This window comes from Salmo salar, chromosome ssa12, assembly GCF_905237065.1.
Source record: "Salmo salar chromosome ssa12, Ssal_v3.1, whole genome shotgun sequence".
Taxonomy (NCBI): Eukaryota; Metazoa; Chordata; class Actinopteri; order Salmoniformes; family Salmonidae; genus Salmo; species Salmo salar.
In genome coordinates, this window is record NC_059453.1 from 68,034,632 (window position 1) to 68,055,833 (window position 21,202).

Consider the following 21,202-nt stretch of genomic DNA (forward strand, 5'->3'; position numbering starts at 1 on the left):
TTGATGAAAGCCTGCTCCAGAGCGCTCAGGACCTCAGACTGGGGTGAAGGTTCACCTTCTAACAGGACAACGACCCTAAGCACACAGACAAGACAACACAGGAGTGGCTTTGGGACAAATCTCTGAATGTCCTTGAGTGGCCCAACCAGAGTCCGGACTTGAACCCGATAAAACATCTCTGGAGAGACCTGAAAATAGCTGTGCAGCAACGCTCCCCTTCCAACCTGACATACTTTGAGAGGATCTGCAGAGAAGAATGGGAGAAACTCCCCAAATACAGGTGTGCCAAGCTTGTAGCATCATAACCAAGAAGACTCTAGGCTGTAATTGCTGCCAAAGGTGCTTCAACAAAGTACTGAGTTAAGGGTCTGAATACTTATGTAAATGTATGTATCCGTTTTTTATTTGGAAAAAATAAGCAAACATTTCTCAAATCATGTATTTGCTTTGTCATTATGGGGTATTGTGTGTAAACCGATGAGGGAAAAAAACGATTTAATCCATTTTAGAATAAGGCTGTAACCTACCAAAATGTGGAAAAAGTAAATGGGTCTGAATACTTTCCAAAGGCATCGTATGCTGAATAGTAGCCTCTTAAAAATGAAATCAAAAGCAAATGAAAACCCACAGAACACTATTCAACAGTGCCCTCCTAGCTAGGCTATATCATGTAGTTTTCATACTAAATTTATTTTCAACAAGCTGTGCACGTTCTTGTAAAACTTTCTTAACTTCCTCCGTAACAGAAACCATAGGGGTCCAGATCAAGAACAAACAAGCCAAACAATTCTGCTCAACATTAGGTGTCTAACTAGCAGCAGATGCATTCAGAGCCAGAGGGCCCGGGGCTACAGCCATTTTGTACTGATCCCAACTCACTTAAGCCTGCATGAGGTTTCATTTGGCTGCCTTTAAAGGGAGCTCAGGGAACAACAGAAAGGCGCTGTGGGAGGGTTAAACTAATGAAAAAGAATGTACAATAATCTGCAACAAAAGCACTGTCTCGCCTGACTAACCCCTCACTTACCTGAACTGAGAATTTCAGAGTAAAAACTACCAAGAAGAACACACTAGCCTCGTCTTCTATTACAGGACATTCTGCTTATAGTGATAGAGGTTATGGTGATCAACTGCTTATAGTGTTAAAATTGTTCTGCATGGATTTGATCACTCAAAGAGGAGTGCACTGACTGTATAACAATCACTGGAGAAATAGACACTCACCATAGAAAAAGTGATCTTCTTTCTTACATCCACCAACTCCTCCTTCCACAAAGCAGCCAAATAAAGAATAAACACCTCCAACATCAGCCAATCACGTCAGTAAATGAGGTTTGTTATTGTGGTTTGACTATGAGATAAGTGGGGGAGAGGTTAAGTCTATTGGACCTGACTTTGATGAATGCTGGGCATTATCAAATGATTCAAATTGTATTCTGAGTTTGACCCCAGAAAAAGACTGGCGGGTGACTAGGGAAAATGGTAATATAAATAATGAGTATCTCATTACCATATTCCAGATACAGTTCATGGCCTTTTTGGTCTCAAACTGAATTTGTTGTGATACTGACCCACACAGAAAACCAACTGACTGACAATTAACTAAAGGCTGAATGAATAACTCAATCTTGACTCCTTTGATAATTCTGCCAAAGGGGAAATAAGCAGAATGACAAACTCAAATGCTGAAACTGAACTAGGGCTGGGTGATGGTATGGAGGTATATGATGTTTATGAATAATAAAATCAGCAAAAAAAGAAATGTCCCTTTTTCAGCACCCTGTCTTTCAAAGATAATTTGTAAAAATCCAAATAACTTCACAGATCGTCATTGTAAAGGGTTTAAACACTGTTTCCCATGCTTGTTCAATGAACCACAAACAATTAATGAACATGCACCTGTGGAACGGTCGTTAAGACACTAACAGCTTACAGACGGTAGGCAATTAAGGTCACAGTTATGAAAACTTAGGACACTAAAGAGGCCTTTCTACTGACTCTGAAAAACACCAAAATAAAGATGCCCAGGGTCCCTGCTCATCTGCGTGAACGTGCCTTAGGCATGCTGCAAGGAGGCATGAGGACTGCAGATGTGGCCAGGGCAATAAATTGCAATGTCTGTACTGAGACGCCTAAGACAGCACTACAGAGAGACAGGACGGACAGCTGATCATCCTCGCAGTGGCAGACCATGTGTAACAACACCTGCACAGGATCGGTACATCCGAACGTCACACGTGCGGGACAGGTACAGGATGGCAACAACAACTGCCTGAATTACACCAGGAACGCACAATCCCTCCATCAGTGCTCAGACTGTCTGCAAAAGGCTGAGAAAGGCTGGACTGAGGGCTTGTAGGCCTGTTGTAAGGCAGGTCCTCACCAGGCATCACCGACAACAATGTTGTCTATGGGCACAAACCCACTTTCACTGGACCAGACAGAACTGGCAAAAAGTGCTCTTCACTGACGAGTCGTGGTTTTGTCTCACCAGGGGTGATGGTCAGATTCACGTTTATCGTCGAAGGAATGAGCGTTACACCGAGGCCTGTACTCTGGAGGGGGATCGATTTGGAGGTGGAGGGTCCGTCATGGTCTGGGGCGGTGTGTCACAGCATCATCGGACTGAGTTTGTTGTTTTTGCAGGCAATCTCAACGCTGTGCGTTACAGGGAAGACATCCTCCTCCCTCATGTGGTACACTTCCTGCAGGCTCATCCTGACATAACCTCCAGCATGACAATGCCACCAGCCATTCTGCTCGTTTTGTGCGTGATTTCCTGCAAGACAGGAATGTCAGTGTTCTGCTATGGTCAGCAAAGAGCCTGGATCTCAATCCCATTGAGCACGTCTGGGACCTGTTGGATCGGAGGGTGAGGGCTAGGGCCAATCCCCCAGAAATGTCCGGGAACTTGCAGGTGCCTTGGTGGAAGAGTAGGGTAACATCTCACAGCAAGAATTGTCAAATCTGGTGCAGTCCATGAGAAGGAGATGCACTGCAGGACTTAATGCAGCTGGTGGCCACACCAGATACTGACTGTTACTTTTGATTTTGACCCCCCCTTTGTTCAGGGACACATTATTCCATTTCTGTTAGTCACATGTCTGTGGAACTTGTTCAGTTTGTCTCAGTTGTTGAATCTTATGTTCATACAAATATTTACACATGTTAAGTTTGCTGAAAATAAACACAGTTGACAGTGAGAGGACGTTTCTTTTTTTGCTGAGTTCACAAGTTCTAAATATGTTTTATGAGTAGTGCAACTTGTCATTTAATTTAGCAATGTATACAAATATTGTTATAGAATCCATACCGGTATGTGGATCAATAACGGTATTTATGATATACCACCTAGCTCTAAACTGAATCCACATTTTCTCTCCTGTCACCTTTCAGACAAGCGTGAAATCAACAGCAGCTGAGGAAATACACTCACTGGTAGTGCTCAACATGGTCAATGTCACCTCACTATTATCTTAAAGTTAGCCTTCCTTTGTCTGACCCAATGGTCTCCACATAAAAGTTTCCAAGTCTTAACAGTTGGGGTTGTCCCACTTGCTGAAGGTTAGGGAGTCTCAGTGTTTCTCCAATGCCTGTATCGCTCTGCCTACCTGTATCAGTGCTATGTGTCTCTGTATTTCTGTAGCAGTGCTATGTGTCTCTGTATTTCTGTCTACCTGTAGCAGTGCTATGTGTCTCTGTATCTCTGTCTACCCGTAGCAGTGCTATGTGTCTCTAAGCATCTCTCTGCCTACCTGTAGCAGTGCTATGTGTCTCCGTATCTCTGTCTACCTGTAGCAGTGCTATGTGTCTCTGTATCTCTGTCTACCTGTAACAGTGCTATGTGTCTCTGTATCTCTGTCTACCTGTAGCAGTGCTATCTGTCTCTGTATCTCTGTCTACCTGTAACAGTGCTATGTGTCTCTGTATCAGTGCTATGTGTCTCTGTGTCTCCTGCCTACCTGTATCAGTGCTATGTGTCTCTGTATCTCTGTCTACCTGTAACAGTGCTATGTGTCTCTGTATCTCTGTCTACCTGTAGCAGTGCTATGTGTCTCTGTATCTCTGTCTACCTGTAGCAGTGCTATGTGTCTCTGTATCTCTGTCTACCTGTAGCAGTGCTATGTGTCTCTGTATCTCTGTCTACCTGTAGCAGTGCTATGTGTCTCTGTATCTCTGTCTACCTGTAGCAGTGCTATCTGTCTCTGTATCTCTGTCTACCTGTAGCAGTGCTATGTGTCTCTGTATCTCTGTCTACCTGTAGCAGTGCTATGTGTCTCTGTATCTCTCTGTCTACCTGTAGCAGTGCTATGTGTCTCTGTATCTCTCTGTCTACCTGTAGCAGTGCTATGTGTCTCTGTATCTCTGTATCAGTGCTATGTGTCTCTGTATCTCTGTCTACCTGTAGCAGTGCTATGTGTCTCTGTATCTCTGTCTACCTGTAGCAGTGCTATGTGTCTCTGTATCTCTGTCTACCTGTATCAGTGCTATGTGTCTCTGTATCTCTGTCTACCTGTAGCAGTGCTATGTGTCTCTGTATCTCTGTCTACCTGTAGCAGTGCTATGTGTCTCTGTATCTCTGTCTACCTGTAGCAGTGCTATGTGTCTTTCTCTGTCTACCTGTAGCAGTGCTATGTGTCTCTGATCTCTGTCTACCTGTAGCAGTGCTATGTGTCTCTGTATCTCTGTCTACCTGTAGCAGTGCTATGTGTCTCTGTATCTCTGTAGCAGTGCTATGTGTCTCTGTATCTCTGTCTACCTGTAGCAGTGCTATGTGTCTCTGTATCTCTGTCTACCTGTAGCAGTGCTATGTCTCTCTGTCTAACTGTATCAGTGCTATGTGTCTCTGTATCTCTGTCTACCTGTATCAGTGCTATGTGTCTCTGTATCTCTGTCTACCTGTAGCAGTGCTATGTATCTCTGTATCTCTGTCTACCTGTAGCAGTGCTATGTATCTCTGTATCTCTCTGTCTACATGTAGCAGTGCTATGTCTCTCTGTCTACCTGTAGCAGTGCTATGTATCTCTGTATCTCTCTGTCTACATGTAGCAGTGCTATGTCTCTCTGTATCTCTGTCTACCTGTAGCAGTGCTATGTGTCTCTGTATCTCTGTCTACCTGTAGCAGTGCTATGTGTCTCTGTATCTCTGTCTACCTGTAGCAATGCTATGTGTCTCTGTCTACCTGTAGCAGTGCTATGTCTCTCTGCATCTCTCTGTCTACCTGTAGCAGTGCTATGTGTCTCTGTATCTCTGTATCAGTGCTATGTGTCTCTGTGTCTCACGCCTACCTGTATCAGTGCTATGTGTCTCTGTATCTCTGTCTACCTGTAACAGTGCTATGTGTCTCCGTGTCTCTGTCTACCTGTAGCAGTGCTATGTGTCTCTGTATCTCTGTCTACCTGTAGCAGTGCTATGTGTCTCTGCATCTCTCTGTCTACCTGTATCAGTGCTATGTGTCTCTGTATCTCTGTCTACCTGTAGCAGTGCTATGTGTCTCTGTATCTCTGTCTACCTGTATCAGTGCTATGTGTCTCTGTATCTCTCTGTCTACCTGTAGCAGTGCTATGTGTCTCTGTATCAGTGCTATGTGTCTCTGTATCTCTGTCTACCTGTAGCAGTGCTATGTATCTCTGTATCTCTGCCTACCTGTATCAGTGCTATGTGTCTCCGTATCTCTGTCTACCTGTAGCAGTGCTATGTGTCTCTGTATCTCTCTGTCTACCTGTAGCAGTGCTATGTGTCTCTGTATCTCTGTATCAGTGCTATGTGTCTCTGTATCTCTGTCTACCTGTAGCAGTGCTATGTGTCTCTGTATCTCTGTCTACCTGTAGCAGTGCTATGTGTCTCTGTATCTCTGTCTACCTGTAGCAGTGCTATGTGTCTCTGTATCTCTGTCTACCTGTAGCAGTGCTATGTGTCTCTGTATCTCTGTATCAGTGCTATGTGTCTCTGTATCTCTGTCTACCTGTAGCAGTGCTATGTGTCTCTGTTTCTCTGTCTACCCGTAGCAGTGCTATGTGTCTCTGTATCTCTGCTATGTGTCTCTGTATCTCTGTCTACCTGTAGCAGTGCTATGTGTCTCTGTATCTCTGTCTACCTGTAGCAGTGCTATGTGTCTCTGTATCTCTGTCTACCTGTAACAGTGCTATCTGTCTCTGTATCTCTGTCTACCTGTAGCAGTGCTATGTGTCTCTGTATCTCTGTCTACCTGTATCAGTGCTATGTGTCTCTGTATCTCTGTCTACCTGTAGCAGTGCTATGTGTCTCTGTATATCTGTCTACCTGTAGCAGTGCTATGTGTCTCTGTATCTCTGTATCAGTGCTATGTGTCTCTGTATCTCTGTCTACCTGTAGCAGTGCTATGTGTCTCTGTATCTCTGTCTACCTGTAGCAGTGCTATGTGTCTCTGTATCTCTGTCTACCTGTATCAGTGCTATGTGTCTCTGTATCTCTGTCTACCTGTAGCAGTGCTATGTGTCTCTGTATCTCTGTCTACCTGTAGCAGTGCTATGTGTCTCTGTATCTCTGTCTACCTGTAGCAGTGCTATGTGTCTCTGTTTCTCTGTCTACCCGTAGCAGTGCTATGTGTCTCTGTATCTCTGCTATGTGTCTCTGTATCTCTGTCTACCTGTAGCAGTGCTATGTGTCTCTGTATCTCTGTCTACCTGTAGCAGTGCTATGTGTCTCTGTATCTCTGTCTACCTGTAACAGTGCTATCTGTCTCTGTATCTCTGTCTACATGTAGCAGTGCTATGTGTCTCTGTATCTCTGTATCAGTGCTATCTGTCTCTGTATCTCTGTCTACCTGTAGCAGTGCTATGTGTCTCTGTATCTCTGTATCAGTGCTATGTGTCTCTGTATCTCTGTCTACCTGTAGCAGTGCTATGTGTCTCTGTATCTCTGTCTACCTGTAGCAGTGCTATGTGTCTCTGTATCTCTCTGTCTACCTGTAGCAGTGCTATGTGTCTCTGTATCTCTCTGTCTACCTGTAGCAGTGCTATGTGTCTCTGTATCAGTGCTATGTGTCTCTGTATCTCTGTCTACCTGTAGCAGTGCTATGTGTCTCTGTATCTCTGTCTACCTGTAGCAGTGCTATGTGTCTCTGTATCTCTGTCTACCTGTATCAGTGCTATGTGTCTCTGTATCTCTGTCTACCTGTAGCAGTGCTATGTGTCTCTGTATCTCTGTCTACCTGTAGCAGTGCTATGTGTCTCTGTATCTCTGTCTACCTGTAGCAGTGCTATGTCTCTCTGTCTACCTGTAGCAGTGCTATGTGTCTCTGTATCTCTGTCTACCTGTAGCAGTGCTAAGTGTCTCTGTATCTCTGTATCTCTGTATCAGTGCTATGTGTCTCTGTATCTCTGTCTACCTGTAGCAGTGCTATGTATCTCTGTATCTCTGTCTACCTGTAACAGTGCTATGTGTCTCTGTATCTCTGTATCAGTGCTATCTGTCTCTGTATCTCTGTCTACCTGTATCAGTGCTATCTGTCTCTGTATCTCTGTCTACCTGTAGCAGTGCTATGTGTCTCTGTATCTCTGTCTACCTGTAGCAGTGCTATGTATCTCTGTATCTCTGTCTACCTGTATCAGTGCTATGTGTCTCTGTATCTCTGTCTACCTGTATCAGTGCTATGTGTCTCTGTATCTCTGTCTACCTGTAGCAGTGCTATGTATCTCTGTCTACCTGTAGCAGTGCTATGTAACTCTGTATCTCTCTGTCTACATGTAGCAGTGCTATGTCTCTCTGTCTACCTGTAGCAGTGCTATGTATCTCTGTATCTCTCTGTCTACATGTAGCAGTGCTATGTCTCTCTGTATCTCTGTCTACCTGTAGCAGTGCTATGTGTCTCTGTATCTCTGTCTACCTGTAGCAGTGCTATGTGTCTCTGTATCTCTGTCTACCTGTAGCAGTGCTATGTCTCTCTGCATCTCTCTGTCTACCTGTAGCAGTGCTATGTGTCTCTGTATCTCTGTATAAGTGCTATGTGTCTCTGTGTCTCCTGCCTACCTGTATCAGTGCTATGTGTCTCTGTATCTCTGTCTACCTGTAACAGTGCTATGTGTCTCCGTATCTCTGTCTACCTGTAGCAGTGCTATGTGTCTCTGTATCTCTGTCTACCTGTAGCAGTGCTATGTGTCTCTGTAGCAGTGCTATGTGTCACTGCATCTCTCTGTCTACCTGTATCAGTGCTATGTGTCTCTGTATCTCTGTCTACCTGTAGCAGTGCTATGTGTCTCTGTATCTCTGTCTACCTGTATCAGTGCTATGTGTCTCTGTATCTCTCTGTCTACCTGTAGCAGTGCTATGTGTCTCTGTATCTCTGTATCAGTGCTATGTGTCTCTGTATCTCTGTCTACCTGTAGCAGTGCTATGTGTCTCTGTATCTCTGTCTACCTGTAGCAGTGCTATGTGTCTCTGTATCTCTGTCTACCTGTATCAGTGCTATGTGTCTCTGTATCTCTGTCTACCTGTAGCAGTGCTATGTGTTTCTGTATCTCTGTCTACCTGTAGCAGTGCTATGTCTCTCTGTCTACCTGTAGCAGTGCTATGTGTCTCTGTATCTCTGTCTACCTGTAGCAGTGCTATGTGTCTCTGTATCTCTGTATCACTGCTATGTGTCTCTGTATCTCTGTCTACCTGTAGCAGTGCTATGTATCTCTGTATCTCTCTCTACCTGTAACAGTGCTATGTGTCTCTGTATCTCTGTATCAGTGCTATCTGTCTCTGTATCTCTGTCTACCTGTATCAGTGCTATCTGTCTCTGTATCTCTGTCTACCTGTAGCAGTGCTATGTGTCTCTGTATCTCTGTCTACCTGTAGCAGTGCTATGTATCTCTGTATCTCTGTCTACCTGTATCAGTGCTATGTGTCTCTGTATCTCTGTCTACCGGTATCAGTGCTATGTGTCTCTGTATCTCTGTCTACCGGTATCAGTGCTATGTGTCTCTGTATCTCTGTCTACCTGTAGCAGTGCTATGTGTCTCTGTATCTCTGTCTACCTGTAGCAGTGCTATGTATCTCTGTATCTCTGTCTACCTGTATCAGTGCTATGTGTCTCTGTATCTCTGTCTACCGGTATCAGTGCTATGTGTCTCTGTATCTCTGTCTACCTGTAGCAGTGCTATGTGTCTCTGTATCTCTGTCTACCTGTAGCAGTGCTATGTATCTCTGTATCTCTGTCTACCTGTATCAGTGCTATGTGTCTCTGTATCTCTGTCTACCGGTATCAGTGCTATGTGTCTCTGTATCTCTGTCTACCTGTAGCAGTGCTATGTGTCTCTGTATCTCTGTCTACCTGTAGCAGTGCTATGTGTCTCTGTATCTCTGTCTACCTGTAGCAGTGCTATGTGTCTCTGTATTTCTGTATCAGTGCTATGTGTCTCTGTATCTCTGTCTACCTGTAGCAGTGCTAAGTGTCTCTGTATCTCTGTCTACCTGTAGCAGTGCTATGTGTCTCTGTATCTCTGTCTACCTGTAACAGTGCTATCTGTCTCTGTATCTCTGTCTACCTGTAGCAGTGCTATGTGTCTCTGTATCTCTGTCTACCTGTAGCAGTGCTATGTGTCTCTGTATCTCTGTCTACCTGTAGCAGTGCTATGTATCTCTGTATCTCTGTCTACCTGTATCAGTGCTATGTGTCTCTGTATCTCTGTCTACCGGTATCAGTGCTATGTGTCTCTGTATCTCTGTCTACCTGTATCAGTGCTATGTGTCTCTGTATCTCTGTCTACCTGTAGCAGTGCTATGTATCTCTGTATCTCTGTCTACCTGTAGCAGTGCTATGTATCTCTGTATCTCTCTGTCTACATGTAGCAGTGCTATGTCTCTCTGTCTACCTGTAGCAGTGCTATGTATCTCTGTATCTCTCTGTCTACATGTAGCAGTGCTATGTCTCTCTGTATCTCTGTCTACCTGTAGCAGTGCTATGTGTCTCTGTATCTCTGTCTACCTGTAGCAGTGCTATGTGTCTCTGTATCTCTGTCTACCTGTAGCAATGCTATGTGTCTCTGTCTACCTGTAGCACTGCTATGTCTCTCTGCATCTCTCTGTCTACCTGTAGCAGTGCTATGTGTCTCTGTATCTCTGTATCAGTGCTATGTGTCTCTGTGTCTCCTGCCTACCTGTATCAGTGCTATGTGTCTCTGTATCTCTGTCTACCTGTAGCAGTGCTATGTGTCTCTGTATCTCTGTCTACCTGTAGCAGTGCTAAGTGTCTCTGTATCTCTGTATCTCTGTATCAGTGCTATGTGTCTCTGTATCTCTGTCTACCTGTATCAGTGCTATCTGTCTCTGTATCTCTGTATCTCTGTCTACCTGTAACAGTGCTATGTGTCTCTGTATCTCTGTATCAGTGCTATCTGTCTCTGTATCTCTGTCTACCTGTATCAGTGCTATCTGTCTCTGTATCTCTGTCTACCTGTAGCAGTGCTATGTGTCTCTGTATCTCTGTCTACCTGTATCAGTGCTATCTGTCTCTGTATCTCTGTCTACATGTAGCAGTGCTATGTGTCTCTGTATCTCTGTCTACCTGTAGCAGTGCTATGTGTCTCTGTATCTCTGTCTACCTGTAGCAATGCTATGTGTCTCTGTATCTCTGTCTACCTGTAGCAGTGCTATGTCTCTCTGCATCTCTCTGTCTACCTGTAGCAGTGCTATGTGTCTCTGTATCTCTGTAGCAGTGCTATGTGTCTCTGTATCTCTCTGTCTACCTGTAACAGTGCTATGTCTCTCTGTGTCTCCTGCCTACCTGTAGCAGTGCTATGTGTCTCTGTATCTCTGTCTACCTGTAGCAGTGCTATGTGTCTCTGTATCTCTGCCTACCTGTAGCAGTGCTATGTGTCTCTAAGCATCTCTCTGTCTACCTGTATCAGTGCTATGTGTCTCTGCATCTCTCTGCCTACCTGTAGCAGTGCTATGTCTCTGCATCTCTCTGTCTACCTGTAGCAGTGCTATGTCTCTCTGCATCTCTCTGTCTACCTGTAGCAGTGCTATGTGTCTCTGTATCTCTGTCTACCTGTAGCAGTGCTATGTGTCTATGTATCCCTGTCTACCTGTAGCAGTGCTATGTGTCTATGTATCCCTGTCTACCTGTAGCAGTGCTATGTGTCTATGTATCTCTGTCTACCTGTAGCAGTGCTGTGTCTCTGTGTCTCCTGCCGACCTGTAACACCGCTATGTCTCTCTGCATGTCTCTGTCTACCTGTAGCAGTGCTATGTCTCTCTGCATCTCTCTGTCTACCTGTAGCAGTGCTATGTGTCTCTGTATCTCTGTCTACCTGTAGCAGTGCTATGTGTCTCTGTATCTCTGTCTACCTGTAGCAGTGCTATGTGTCTCTGTATCTCTGTATCAGTGCTATGTGTCTCTGTTTGTCTCTCTGCATCTCTCTGTCTACTTGTAACAGTGCTATCTGTCTCTGTATCTCTGCCTACCTGTAGCAGTGCTATGTGTCTCTGTATCTCTGTCTAACTGTAGCAGTGCTATGTGTCTCTGTATCTCTGTATCAGTGCTATGTGTCTCTGTATCTCTGTCTACCTGTAGCAGTGCTATGTGTCTCTGTATCTCTGTCTACCTGTAGCAGTGCTATGTGTCTCTGTATCTCTGTCTACCTGTAGCAGTGCTATGTGTCTCTGTATCTTCTGTATCAGTGCTATGTGTCTCTGTATCTCTGTCTACCTGTATCAGTGCTATGTGTCTCTGCATCTCTCTGTCTACCTGTAGCAGTGCTATGTGTCTCTGTATCTCTGTCTACCTGTAGCAGTGCTATGTCTCTCTGCATCTCTCTGTCTACCTGTAGCAGTGCTATGTGTCTCTGTATCTCTGTATCAGTGCTATGTGTCTCTGTATCTCTCTGTCTACCTGTATCAGTGCTATGTGTCTCTGTATCTCTCTGTCTACCTGTAACAGTGCTATGTCTCTCTGTGTCTCCTGCCTACCTGTAGCAGTGCTATGTCTCTAAGCATCTCTCTGTCTACCTGTATCAGTGCTATGTGTCTCTGCATCTCTCTGCCTACCTGTAGCAGTGCTATGTGTCTCTGTATCTCTGACCTGTATCAGTGCTATGTGTCTCTGTATCTCTGTCTACCTGTAGCAGTGCTATGTGTCTCTGCATCTCTCTGTCTACCTGTAGCAGTGCTATGTGTCTCTGTATCTCTGTCTACCTGTAGCAGTGCTATGTGTCTCTGTGTCTCCTGCCTACCTGTAACAGTGCTATGTCTCTCTGCATCTCTCTGTCTACTTGTAACAGTGCTATCTGTCTCTGTATCTCTGCCTACCTGTAGCAGTGCTATGTGTCTCTGTATCTCTGTCTACCTGTAGCAGTGCTATGTGTCTCTGCATATCTATGTCTACCTGTAGCAGTGCTATGTGTCTCTGTATCTCTGTATCAGTGCTATGTGTCTCTGTATCTCTCTGTCTACCTGTAGCAGTGCTATGTGTCTCTGTATCTCTCTGTCTACCTGTAGCATTGCTATGTGTCTCTGTGTCTCCTGTCTACCTGTAGCAGTGCTATGTGTCTCTAAGATATCTCTGTCTACCTGTAACAGTGCTATGTGTCTCTGCATATCTCTGTCTACCTGTAGCAGTGCTATGTGTCTCTGCATATCTCTGTCTACCTGTAGCAGTGCTATGTGTCTCTGTATCCCTGTCTACCTGTAGCAGTGCTATGTGTCTATGTATCCCTGTCGACCTGTAACAGTGCTATGTCTCTCTGCATGTCTCTGTCTACCTGTAGCAGTGCTATGTGTCTCTGTATCTCTGTCTACCTGTAGCAGTGCTATGTGTCTCTGTGTCTCCTGCCTACCTGTAGCAGTGCTATGTGTCTCTGTATCTCTGTCTACCTGTAGCAGTGCTATGTGTCTCTGTGTCTCCTGCCTACCTGTAGCAGTGCTATGTGTCTCTGTATCTCTGTCTACCTGTAGCAGTGCTATGTGTCTCTGTGTCTCCTGCCTACCTGTAGCAGTGCTATGTGTCTCTGTATCTCTGTCTACCTGTAGCAGTGCTATGTGTCTCTGTATCTCTGTCTACCTGTAGCAGTGCTATGTGTCTCTGTGTCTCCTGCCTACCTGTAGCAGTGCTATCTGTCTCTGTGCGTCCTGCAGTTCCTGCTCTGCGGTGGTGAGGGAGCGATCCAGACGGCCTTTCTCTGCAGACAGACGCATGCTGCCCTCCTCTGTCTTTAGCTTCTGACGCTCCACCTGGAGAAACAGTCATACATGGTCAGAATCACCTCAATATCAATCAACAGTAGATATTGGGGTCAAAACAGCAGCCTTCCCCAATGGCGCCGGCGGGGATGGCTGACGTTTTACGGGCTCCTAACCACCTCTGCTATTTAGTTTGTTTTTTCGCATTGTTTGTAACTTATTTTGCACATAATGCTGCTGCTACTGTCTCTTATGACTGAAAATAGCTTCTAGACATCAGAAGAGATTACTCACCTCAAACAAGACAAAGATCTTTTCTTTAATGAGTCCGACGCAAAGGATATACTGCTTCCCCGAGACCAGGCCCAAATCCATGTCATTCGCGTGAAAAAAAGACGGAGATACCGGGGGCAGAGTTTGTGGTGCCTTGTGAGAATTCGTCGGCAAGTGGGTAAACACACACTACCATCCGTCCTATTGGCCAATGTGAAATCACTGGGGAAAAAAACTGGATGATCTACGTTCAAGACTATCCTAGCAACCGGACATAAAAACTGAAATAGTTTATGTTTCACCGAGTCGTGGCCGAACGACGACACGGATAATATAGAGCTGGCTGGGGTTTCCATGCATCGGCAGGACAGAGCATATATACGTCTGGTAAGACAAGGGGCAGGGGTGTGTGTCTATTTGTCAATAACAGTCTCAAGGTATTGCTCGCCTGAGGTAGAGTACCCAATGATAAACTGTAGACCACACTAACTAGCGAGAGAGTTGTCATTCATATTATTCGTAGCCGTCTATTTACCATCACAAACCGATGCTGGCACTAAGGCCGCACTCAACAAGCTGTATAAGTCCATAAGCAAACAAGAAAATGCTCATCCAGAATCGGCGCTTCCAGTGGCCGGGGACTTTAATGCAGGCAAACTTACATTTCTACCAGCATGTCACATGTGCAACCAGAGGGGGAAAAAAACTCTAGACCACCTTTACGCCACACACAGAGGCGCATACAAAGCTCTCCCTCGCCCTCCATTTGGCAAATCTGTCCATAAATCTATCCTCCTGATTCCTGCTTACAAGCAAAAACTAAAGCAGGAAGTACCAATGACTCGCTCAATACGGAAGTGGTCAGATGACGCGGATGCTACAGGACTGTTTTGCTAGCACAGACTGGAATATGTTCCAGGATGGCATTGAGGACTACAAAGGGAAACCCAGCCGTGAGCTGCCCAGTGACGCGAGTATACCAGACAAGTTAAATGCCTTTTATGCTTGCTTCGAGGCAAGCAACACTGAAGCATGCATGAGAGCACCAGCTGTACTCAGAGTATGCACGAACCAACTGGCAAGTGTCTTCACTGACATTTTCAACCTCTCCCTGCACGAGTCTGTAATACCTACATGTCAAGCAGACCACCATAGTCCATGTGCCAAAGAAAGTGAAGGTAAAATGACTACTGCCCCATAGCACTCAAATTGGTAGCCATGAAGTGCTTTGAAAGGCTGGTCATGGCTCACGACGGCAGGTTGCCTAGTGGTTAGAGCGTTGGGCCAGTAACCGAAAGATCAAATCCCCGAGCTGACAAGGTTAAAAGATCTGCCATTCTGCCCCTGAACAAGGCAGTTAACCCACTGTTCCTAGGCTGTCATTGTAAATAAGAATGTGTTCTTAACTGACTTGCCTAGTTAAATAAAGATTACTTTTTAAAAAATGAAATAAAAACATCAACACCATCATCCTGGAAACCCTTGACCCACTCCAATTCGCCTACCGCCTAAACAGATCCACAGATGACGCAATCTCAACTGCACTCCACACTGCCCTTTCCCACCTGGACAAAAGGAACACCTATGTGAGAATGCTGTTCATTGACTACAGTTCAGCGATCAACACCATAGTGCCCACAAAGCTCATCACTAAGCTAAACACCTCCATCTGCAACTGGATCCTGGACTTCCTGATGGTTGTAAGGGTAGGCACAAACACATCTGCCACGCTGATCCTCAACAATGGGGTCTCCTCAGGGGTGCATGCTTAGTCCCCTCCTGTACTCCCTGTTCACCCACGACTGCGTGGCCTAGCACGACTCCAACACCATCGCTAAGTTTGCTGATGAAACAACAGTGATCACCGACAACGATGAGACAGCCTATAGGGAGGAGGTCAGAAACCTGGCAGTGTGGTGCCAGGACAACAACCTCTCCCTCAATGTGAGCAAGACAAAGGAGCTGATTGTGGACTATAACATCAATTGGGCTGTAGTGGAACGGGCCGAGAGTTTCAAGTTCCTTGGTGTCCACATCATCAACAAACTATCATGGTCCAAACACACCAAGACAGTCATGAAGAGGGCACAACAACACCTCTTCCCCCTCAGCATCCTGACCGGTTGCATCACCGCCTGGTATGGCAACTGCTCAGCATCAGACCGTAAGGCGCTACAGAGGGTAGTGTGAATGGCCCAGTACATCACTGGGGCCAAGCTTCCTGCCATCCAGGCCCTATATACCAGGCGGTGTCAGAGGAAGGCCCAAAAAATGGTCAAACACTCCAGTTACCCAAATTGTATTTTTTACTTTAGTTTATTTAGTAAATATTTTCTTAACTCTATTTCTTGAACTGCTTGTAACAAATAAACTTTGATTTGATTTCCATGTTTAATCCAGTTAATTGAGGAAGTTAATTGAAAACCGGCCATTATTTTCAGAGGATTTTTTTCATTCATGAACTGCATTTAAATTCACTTCCTGGATTGAACTGTTTGAAAATCAATACTCCCAACTTTTTTCGACAGTCATATTCATCATAGGGGCTTGTAAGTAAGCATTTCAATGTAAGGTCTACATCTGTTGTATTTGGCGCATGTGACTAATAAAATTTGATTTGATATTCCTAATGTTCTGTGTGTGGTTCATTTTTCTCTCACTCCTGTCTCACCTTGTCCAGTGTATTTCTCAGTGCGTTTTTGTCCTTCTCCAGGCGGACGGCCTGTCTCTCTGCGTCCTTCTTCTCTGTCTCCAGCATGGCCACGGCCCTCTGCAGCCCCCGCAGCCTCTCCTCTGCAGACACCCTCTCTGTCTGGGCAGACTGGGCACTGCGCTGGGCTTCTGTTAGACTGTCAGACCGCTGACGCAGGGCCTAAAGGAGAGACAGGGTGAGGGAACAGCTATACAGATGAGATACAGGCCTATGTCTCCCGCTCTTTTTCGTTACATTTTTTTAAATGTAAATTCTTCACATGCCCCCCGGCTATGTCCTTACCACTCTCCTCCTGTGTGTGTGTATAAGGTTAGTGTTGAGGAAATGATTATGTATGAGTAAAAGTCTCTCTCTTTCATTCTCGTTCTTTCTCTCCCTCCCTCTCACCTCCTGTGTGTGAGCCAACTCTGCCTCCAGCTCTCCTCGTCTCAGGTCGCTCTGAGTCAGCTCACTCTGTAGGCTCTGGACGCGCTCAGTGAGGGTCGTCATGCCTCTCTTCCCGTCCGTCAGGGACGCCCGCGCTCCATCCACTCGCTCCTGAAAACAGCAACACTACATTCAGTTTCATGGGTTCAACCTAGACTACTCATTACAATTTGCTCTAATCCTATTTAAATTACAAGGATGAACCTTGACAAAAACAAACACTTGAATTTCAGCCCACTGTCCTATCAATGATTCCTCCTCCACCTACCTGTAGATGCCTGCGGTCCTGCTCGGCCAGCCCCAGGGTCTTCTGCAGTGCGACAAGGCGCCCCTGGGTGGCGCTGTGGGCAACGGTGGCCTCCTGGAGGCTCTGGGAAAGGCTCTGGTTCTTCTCTCTGAGACAGACCTCTCCCTCCTGGGCTTTAGACAAAGCCTGGGTCAGCCTGTCCAACTCTCTCTGGAGCGACGTCACACAGCTCTCCCCCTCTGCCACCTGGGACAGATGCACAACACAGTGTGTGAGTGGTTTAAGTCAGTGTGTCTTAGTGTGTATATTGTGCAAGTGTGTTTCCATTTAAATCTGGTTAAATCTCAGCATGACGTGCCTCTATCAAGGGTGTACTTGTTCCTCTATAGTAGATTGATTGAGTGTTCATTCAGTGTGCTACCTGTTTGACTAGTGCATCATGGCGCTCCTGGGTGGCCTGGTTCTCGGCCTCCCTGTCCCCCAGGCTCAGTTTGAGTCTCTGCAGCTCCCCTTCCAGGCTGCGTCTCCCCAGCTCCACCCTGGTCCCCCGGGCCTCGGCAGCCTCCAGGGCCTCCCGCAGTCGCCTCCGCTCAGCCTCCAGACGCACCTCGCCCGCACGCTGCTTACTCAACTGGTCCTACAGGTAGGGAGGGGGAGGAGGGGAGAGTGAGGTGAGAGAAAGGGAGACAGAGGTAGAGAATGAGAGAGTGACAAAAAGAGAAGGAGAGAGCTAAAAGAGATGAAACTGGCAGACTGGCAGTCACATGTCCAAGCCAGCCAGCCAGCCAGTCCATACAGCTGCTCTGTAGAGATATAGAAGTAGACACGAGGGGAAAACAGAGACACTCCACAAACCCACTCTCAGAGAGGCCAGGCCAGATAGACATAAACACACAGATAGACAGTTGATCCACAGATGGCCACATCCCTTCTTCCTTCTCTCAACTCTCCATAATGCTGAAATCCCCCCCTTGCTCCCGAACTTCCTCCCCTCTCTTTCCAGCAACATAAATCATTTGAGTCTCTTCCCAGGAATACAGTCTATTAAATTATCTACTATTTGATTCTGTGGCTCCTAACTATAATCTCTATAATCATAAATACCTACCCTCCTTTCCCTTCATTCGTCTTTTCCATTGCACTTTATCCCACTAACCCTCTCAATCTCTCTATTTCCTTCACACTCAGCCAGTCCATTTCTCTCTCCCTCTTTCCCCATGCTCCCTCTGTTGTCGGATATGGGTAGTGTTTTCTAGGGTGGTGTGAGGGTTGGACTTAGAGGACTGGACATATGGACAGTTGCTTTGCCCAGAAATATGACATGGAGTTTTGTTTAATGACTCATTATTCTGTGGCATCTGTTGTTATGACTTCTGCTTCCACCTAGTGCTTCCTGCAGGGTCACCATATGGCAGTGTTGGCAGGTCAGTGGTCAGCTCTGTGTGTTAGCAGACACTAGAATCCTTGTCAGGGAAGATATTCTACAGTAAGTATGTGTTCGTGTGCATGTATGTCTACCTGTGTGTGTTTTTTCTCCGTCTCGGCAGTCTGCAGGGCTCTCTCCAGCTCCTTGACTCTGTCAGTGAGGGCTCTCCTCTCCCTCTCTCCCCTCCTCACAGTCTCCTCCTGCTGCTGGAGCATGGCCTGGGTCGAGCTCAGACGCCCGTCAACGCCACGCTTACCTGGACGGAAACACACAGACAGTCACAACACTGAAGCATTCACAGACAAGGTCTTTATGCTAATGTATGCTCTCCCCGGGTCTTTGTATGTCTGTCAATGACTTCACTGTGTAAATGATTCTCTTGCCCTTCTTATGGTTTGCGTGCGTGCGACGTGTGTATGTGTCTCACCCTCCTGGCACTCCTGCAGTGTGTTGTGTATGTGTCTCACCCTCCTGGCACTCCTGCAGTGTGTTGTGTATGTGTCTCACCCTCCTGGCACTCCTGCAGTGTGTTGTGTATGTGTCTCACCCTCCTGGCACTCCTGCAGTGTGTTGTGTATGTGTCTCACCCTCCTGGCACTCCTGCAGTGTGTTGTGTATGTGTCTCACCCTCCTGGCACTCCTGCAGTGTGTTGTGTATGTGTCTCACCCTCCTGGCACTCCTGCAGTGTGTTGTGTATGTGTCTCACCCTCCTGGCACTCCTGCAGTGTGTTGTGTATGTGTCTCACCCTCCTGGCACTCCTGCAGTGTGTTGTGTATGTGTCTCACCCTCCTGGCACTCCTGCAGTGTGTTGTGTAGCTGAGAGAGGCGGTTCTGGGCGGAGTCTCTCTCCCCTGTCACCTCCTCCAACTCCCTCTGTAGCGTCCCCAACTGGCAGCGAGCCTCGTCCTGAAAACCAACACCAGGAACACATTTCAACAACATGCCTTCAGACAATCTGACAGACTTTTAGCATTTCCTACAGTCACATATCAGTGCTGCAGAGATGTTTACAGCACAATGTTGAGATCATTTATCTAAAAGTAAAGAGTGAAAATGGACTTCAGTCTGTTAGAATAGGAGAAGGTGTATAAAATCTAAATATGTGTACTGCTCTGCCCGTGTAGTGTGGCTGTAGTACCCGGTCTCTTTGAGCTTCTCGGAGCTCCTGGAGGAAGTCTCTGAGGCCGCAGCGCAGCGTCTCAGGGTCCAGCTCAGGCAGGGGCATGGGGAGGGGGGTGTCCCCCTGCTCTGGGGAGATCGGCCTGGAGCAGCCCAATGTGTTGTCAGGGGTCGAGCCTCCAAAATCTGGAAGAAAATAATATATACAGTATAACTCCTCGCAATTTATGTCCCACTTTCACATTGACATGTTTTGTGATATGTGAGCGTTTCACCCTCACCTTTTGGGGGTGAAAGTGAGCAGCGTAGGGGCGAGAGGCTGCGGGGACGTGTAATGCTGCTGTAGGATGCTGCTGGGGGACTCCCTCTGGGGCTCCTGCCCCTGCCCCCGCTGGCACTTCTTCGGCCCCCCGCCCCAATGCCCAGCGTACGGGTCAGTGCCGACTGCAAGCTGCCCAGGCGGAACTCCAGCTCCCTGCGTCCGGCCTCGGCCCGGGCCAGCTCTAGCTCGGTGGCAGCCAGGCGGCCCTGGGCCTCGCTGAGATGCAGGCTGGATTGGGTGAGGGAGTCCTGGGCTGTCTGGGCCCGCAGGGACAGGTTCCTGGCCTCATCCTGGAGCTTCTTCTCACAGCCCCGGGCATCCTGCAGCTGGGCCGTCAGCTCCCTCTCACAGCCCCGCCAGCCTGACTCTGACTCTATCAGACGCCTCTGGAGGATGGACAGCTGGAGGGAGGAGGGAGGGAGGGAAGAGGAGGAGGGGGGAGGATAGAGATGGGAAGAGAAGTACAGTAGAGAGGGATGTGTAGAGGGCAGTTGATTACGTTTTATGTTTAACCAAGCATAAATACAATCTAACCTCTCACTCTACTACACCCAAAGCTCTCCCTCCCTCCTCACCTCTTTCTTGATGGAAGTCCTGGCTGTGTCAGCCTCGGCCAGCTTCTGTTTGAGAGAGAAGATCTCCCGCCCTCTCTCCTCCTCTCTCTGCTCCTCCAGGGAGAGACGCGTCTGCAGCTCAGCCACCTCCCTCCCTTTCTGTTCCTTCTCGCCATCCAGTACCTTCACCTGATGGAGTGATCGAACGGAGGACAAGTTCTACAATATGTCTAAGACCAGGCCTGGAGTTTTTCCTGGTAAGATCCAGTGGATAGCAAGAACTCAATGCCCTAGTCAAGTTTGAGTTCTCTACAGCAGGTAAGGTAAACCAATAAGTGTAAAAGAATAAACAAAGTGTTTCAGAGATGTGAGGGTATGTGTGACTGACCTGTCTGCGTAGCTCCTGCAGCTCTCTCCGGGCCTCCAGCCGTGACCTCTCCACCTCTCTCAGACAGCTGCGGAGCTCCGTCACCTCTCTCTGTGCAGATGACAGGCTCTCCTCCAGAACAGCCAGCCGCTGCTCCTTCTCCTCACACTGACGCTTCACACTGACACACACATATTTCCTCCTTTTGTATACAGTAGATGCTTTCTGTAGAATTTTTACTACCTAACAGAGAGTGATACTAGTATATTAACTTTTGAAAGGTGACAATCAGAGTCAGAGGTATGCAGCTAAGTACTACCTGATTCTCTCAGTCTCTGCACTTCTCAGAGTCTCCCTCAGCTGGGCATTTGATAGGCTGAGAGTGTCTCTCTCCTTGGTGACATCAGTGAGGGTGCGCCGTAGCTCTACCCCATCCCTTCTGTACCCCTCCCCGGTGTCACGGGTTTGGTTGAGGCGCCTGTCCATTTCCAGCATGTCCCGCCTCACCTGGTCTCGGCTCTCCTCACTGGCTGAGAGAGAAGCTCTGCACTCCTCCAACTGGAAGAGGAAGTTAGGGAGAGTGGTGAAGAAATGTTGAACCAGAAA

General features: G+C 47.0%; 1 protein-coding gene across 6 annotated transcripts in view; it reads right to left on the minus strand.

The window, feature by feature from the left end:
• LOC106565640 (rootletin) overlaps positions 1–21,202 on the minus strand; it is a 48,825-nt gene that overhangs the window by 2,683 nt on the left and 24,940 nt on the right. For 3 of the 6 annotated variants that reach the window (XM_014132968.2, XM_014132966.1, XM_014132965.1), the window contains exons 24-36: positions 20,916–21,154; positions 20,618–20,777; positions 20,251–20,418; positions 19,635–20,076; positions 19,373–19,539; positions 19,020–19,140; positions 18,325–18,488; positions 17,228–17,443; positions 16,828–17,052; positions 16,521–16,670; positions 16,092–16,292; positions 13,067–13,198; positions 1,225–1,266 (exon numbers count right to left, since the gene is read on the minus strand). In XM_014132968.2, the coding sequence (XP_013988443.1) occupies positions 1,225–1,266; positions 13,067–13,198; positions 16,092–16,292; positions 16,521–16,670; positions 16,828–17,052; positions 17,228–17,443; positions 18,325–18,488; positions 19,020–19,140; positions 19,373–19,539; positions 19,635–20,076; positions 20,251–20,418; positions 20,618–20,777; positions 20,916–21,154 (2,427 nt within the window). The remainder of the gene's footprint in view (positions 1–1,224; positions 1,267–13,066; positions 13,199–16,091; positions 16,293–16,520; positions 16,671–16,827; positions 17,053–17,227; positions 17,444–18,324; positions 18,489–19,019; positions 19,141–19,372; positions 19,540–19,634; positions 20,077–20,250; positions 20,419–20,617; positions 20,778–20,915; positions 21,155–21,202) is intronic. The other 3 variants (XM_014132969.1, XM_014132967.1, XM_045691674.1) reach the window with 2 other exon arrangements.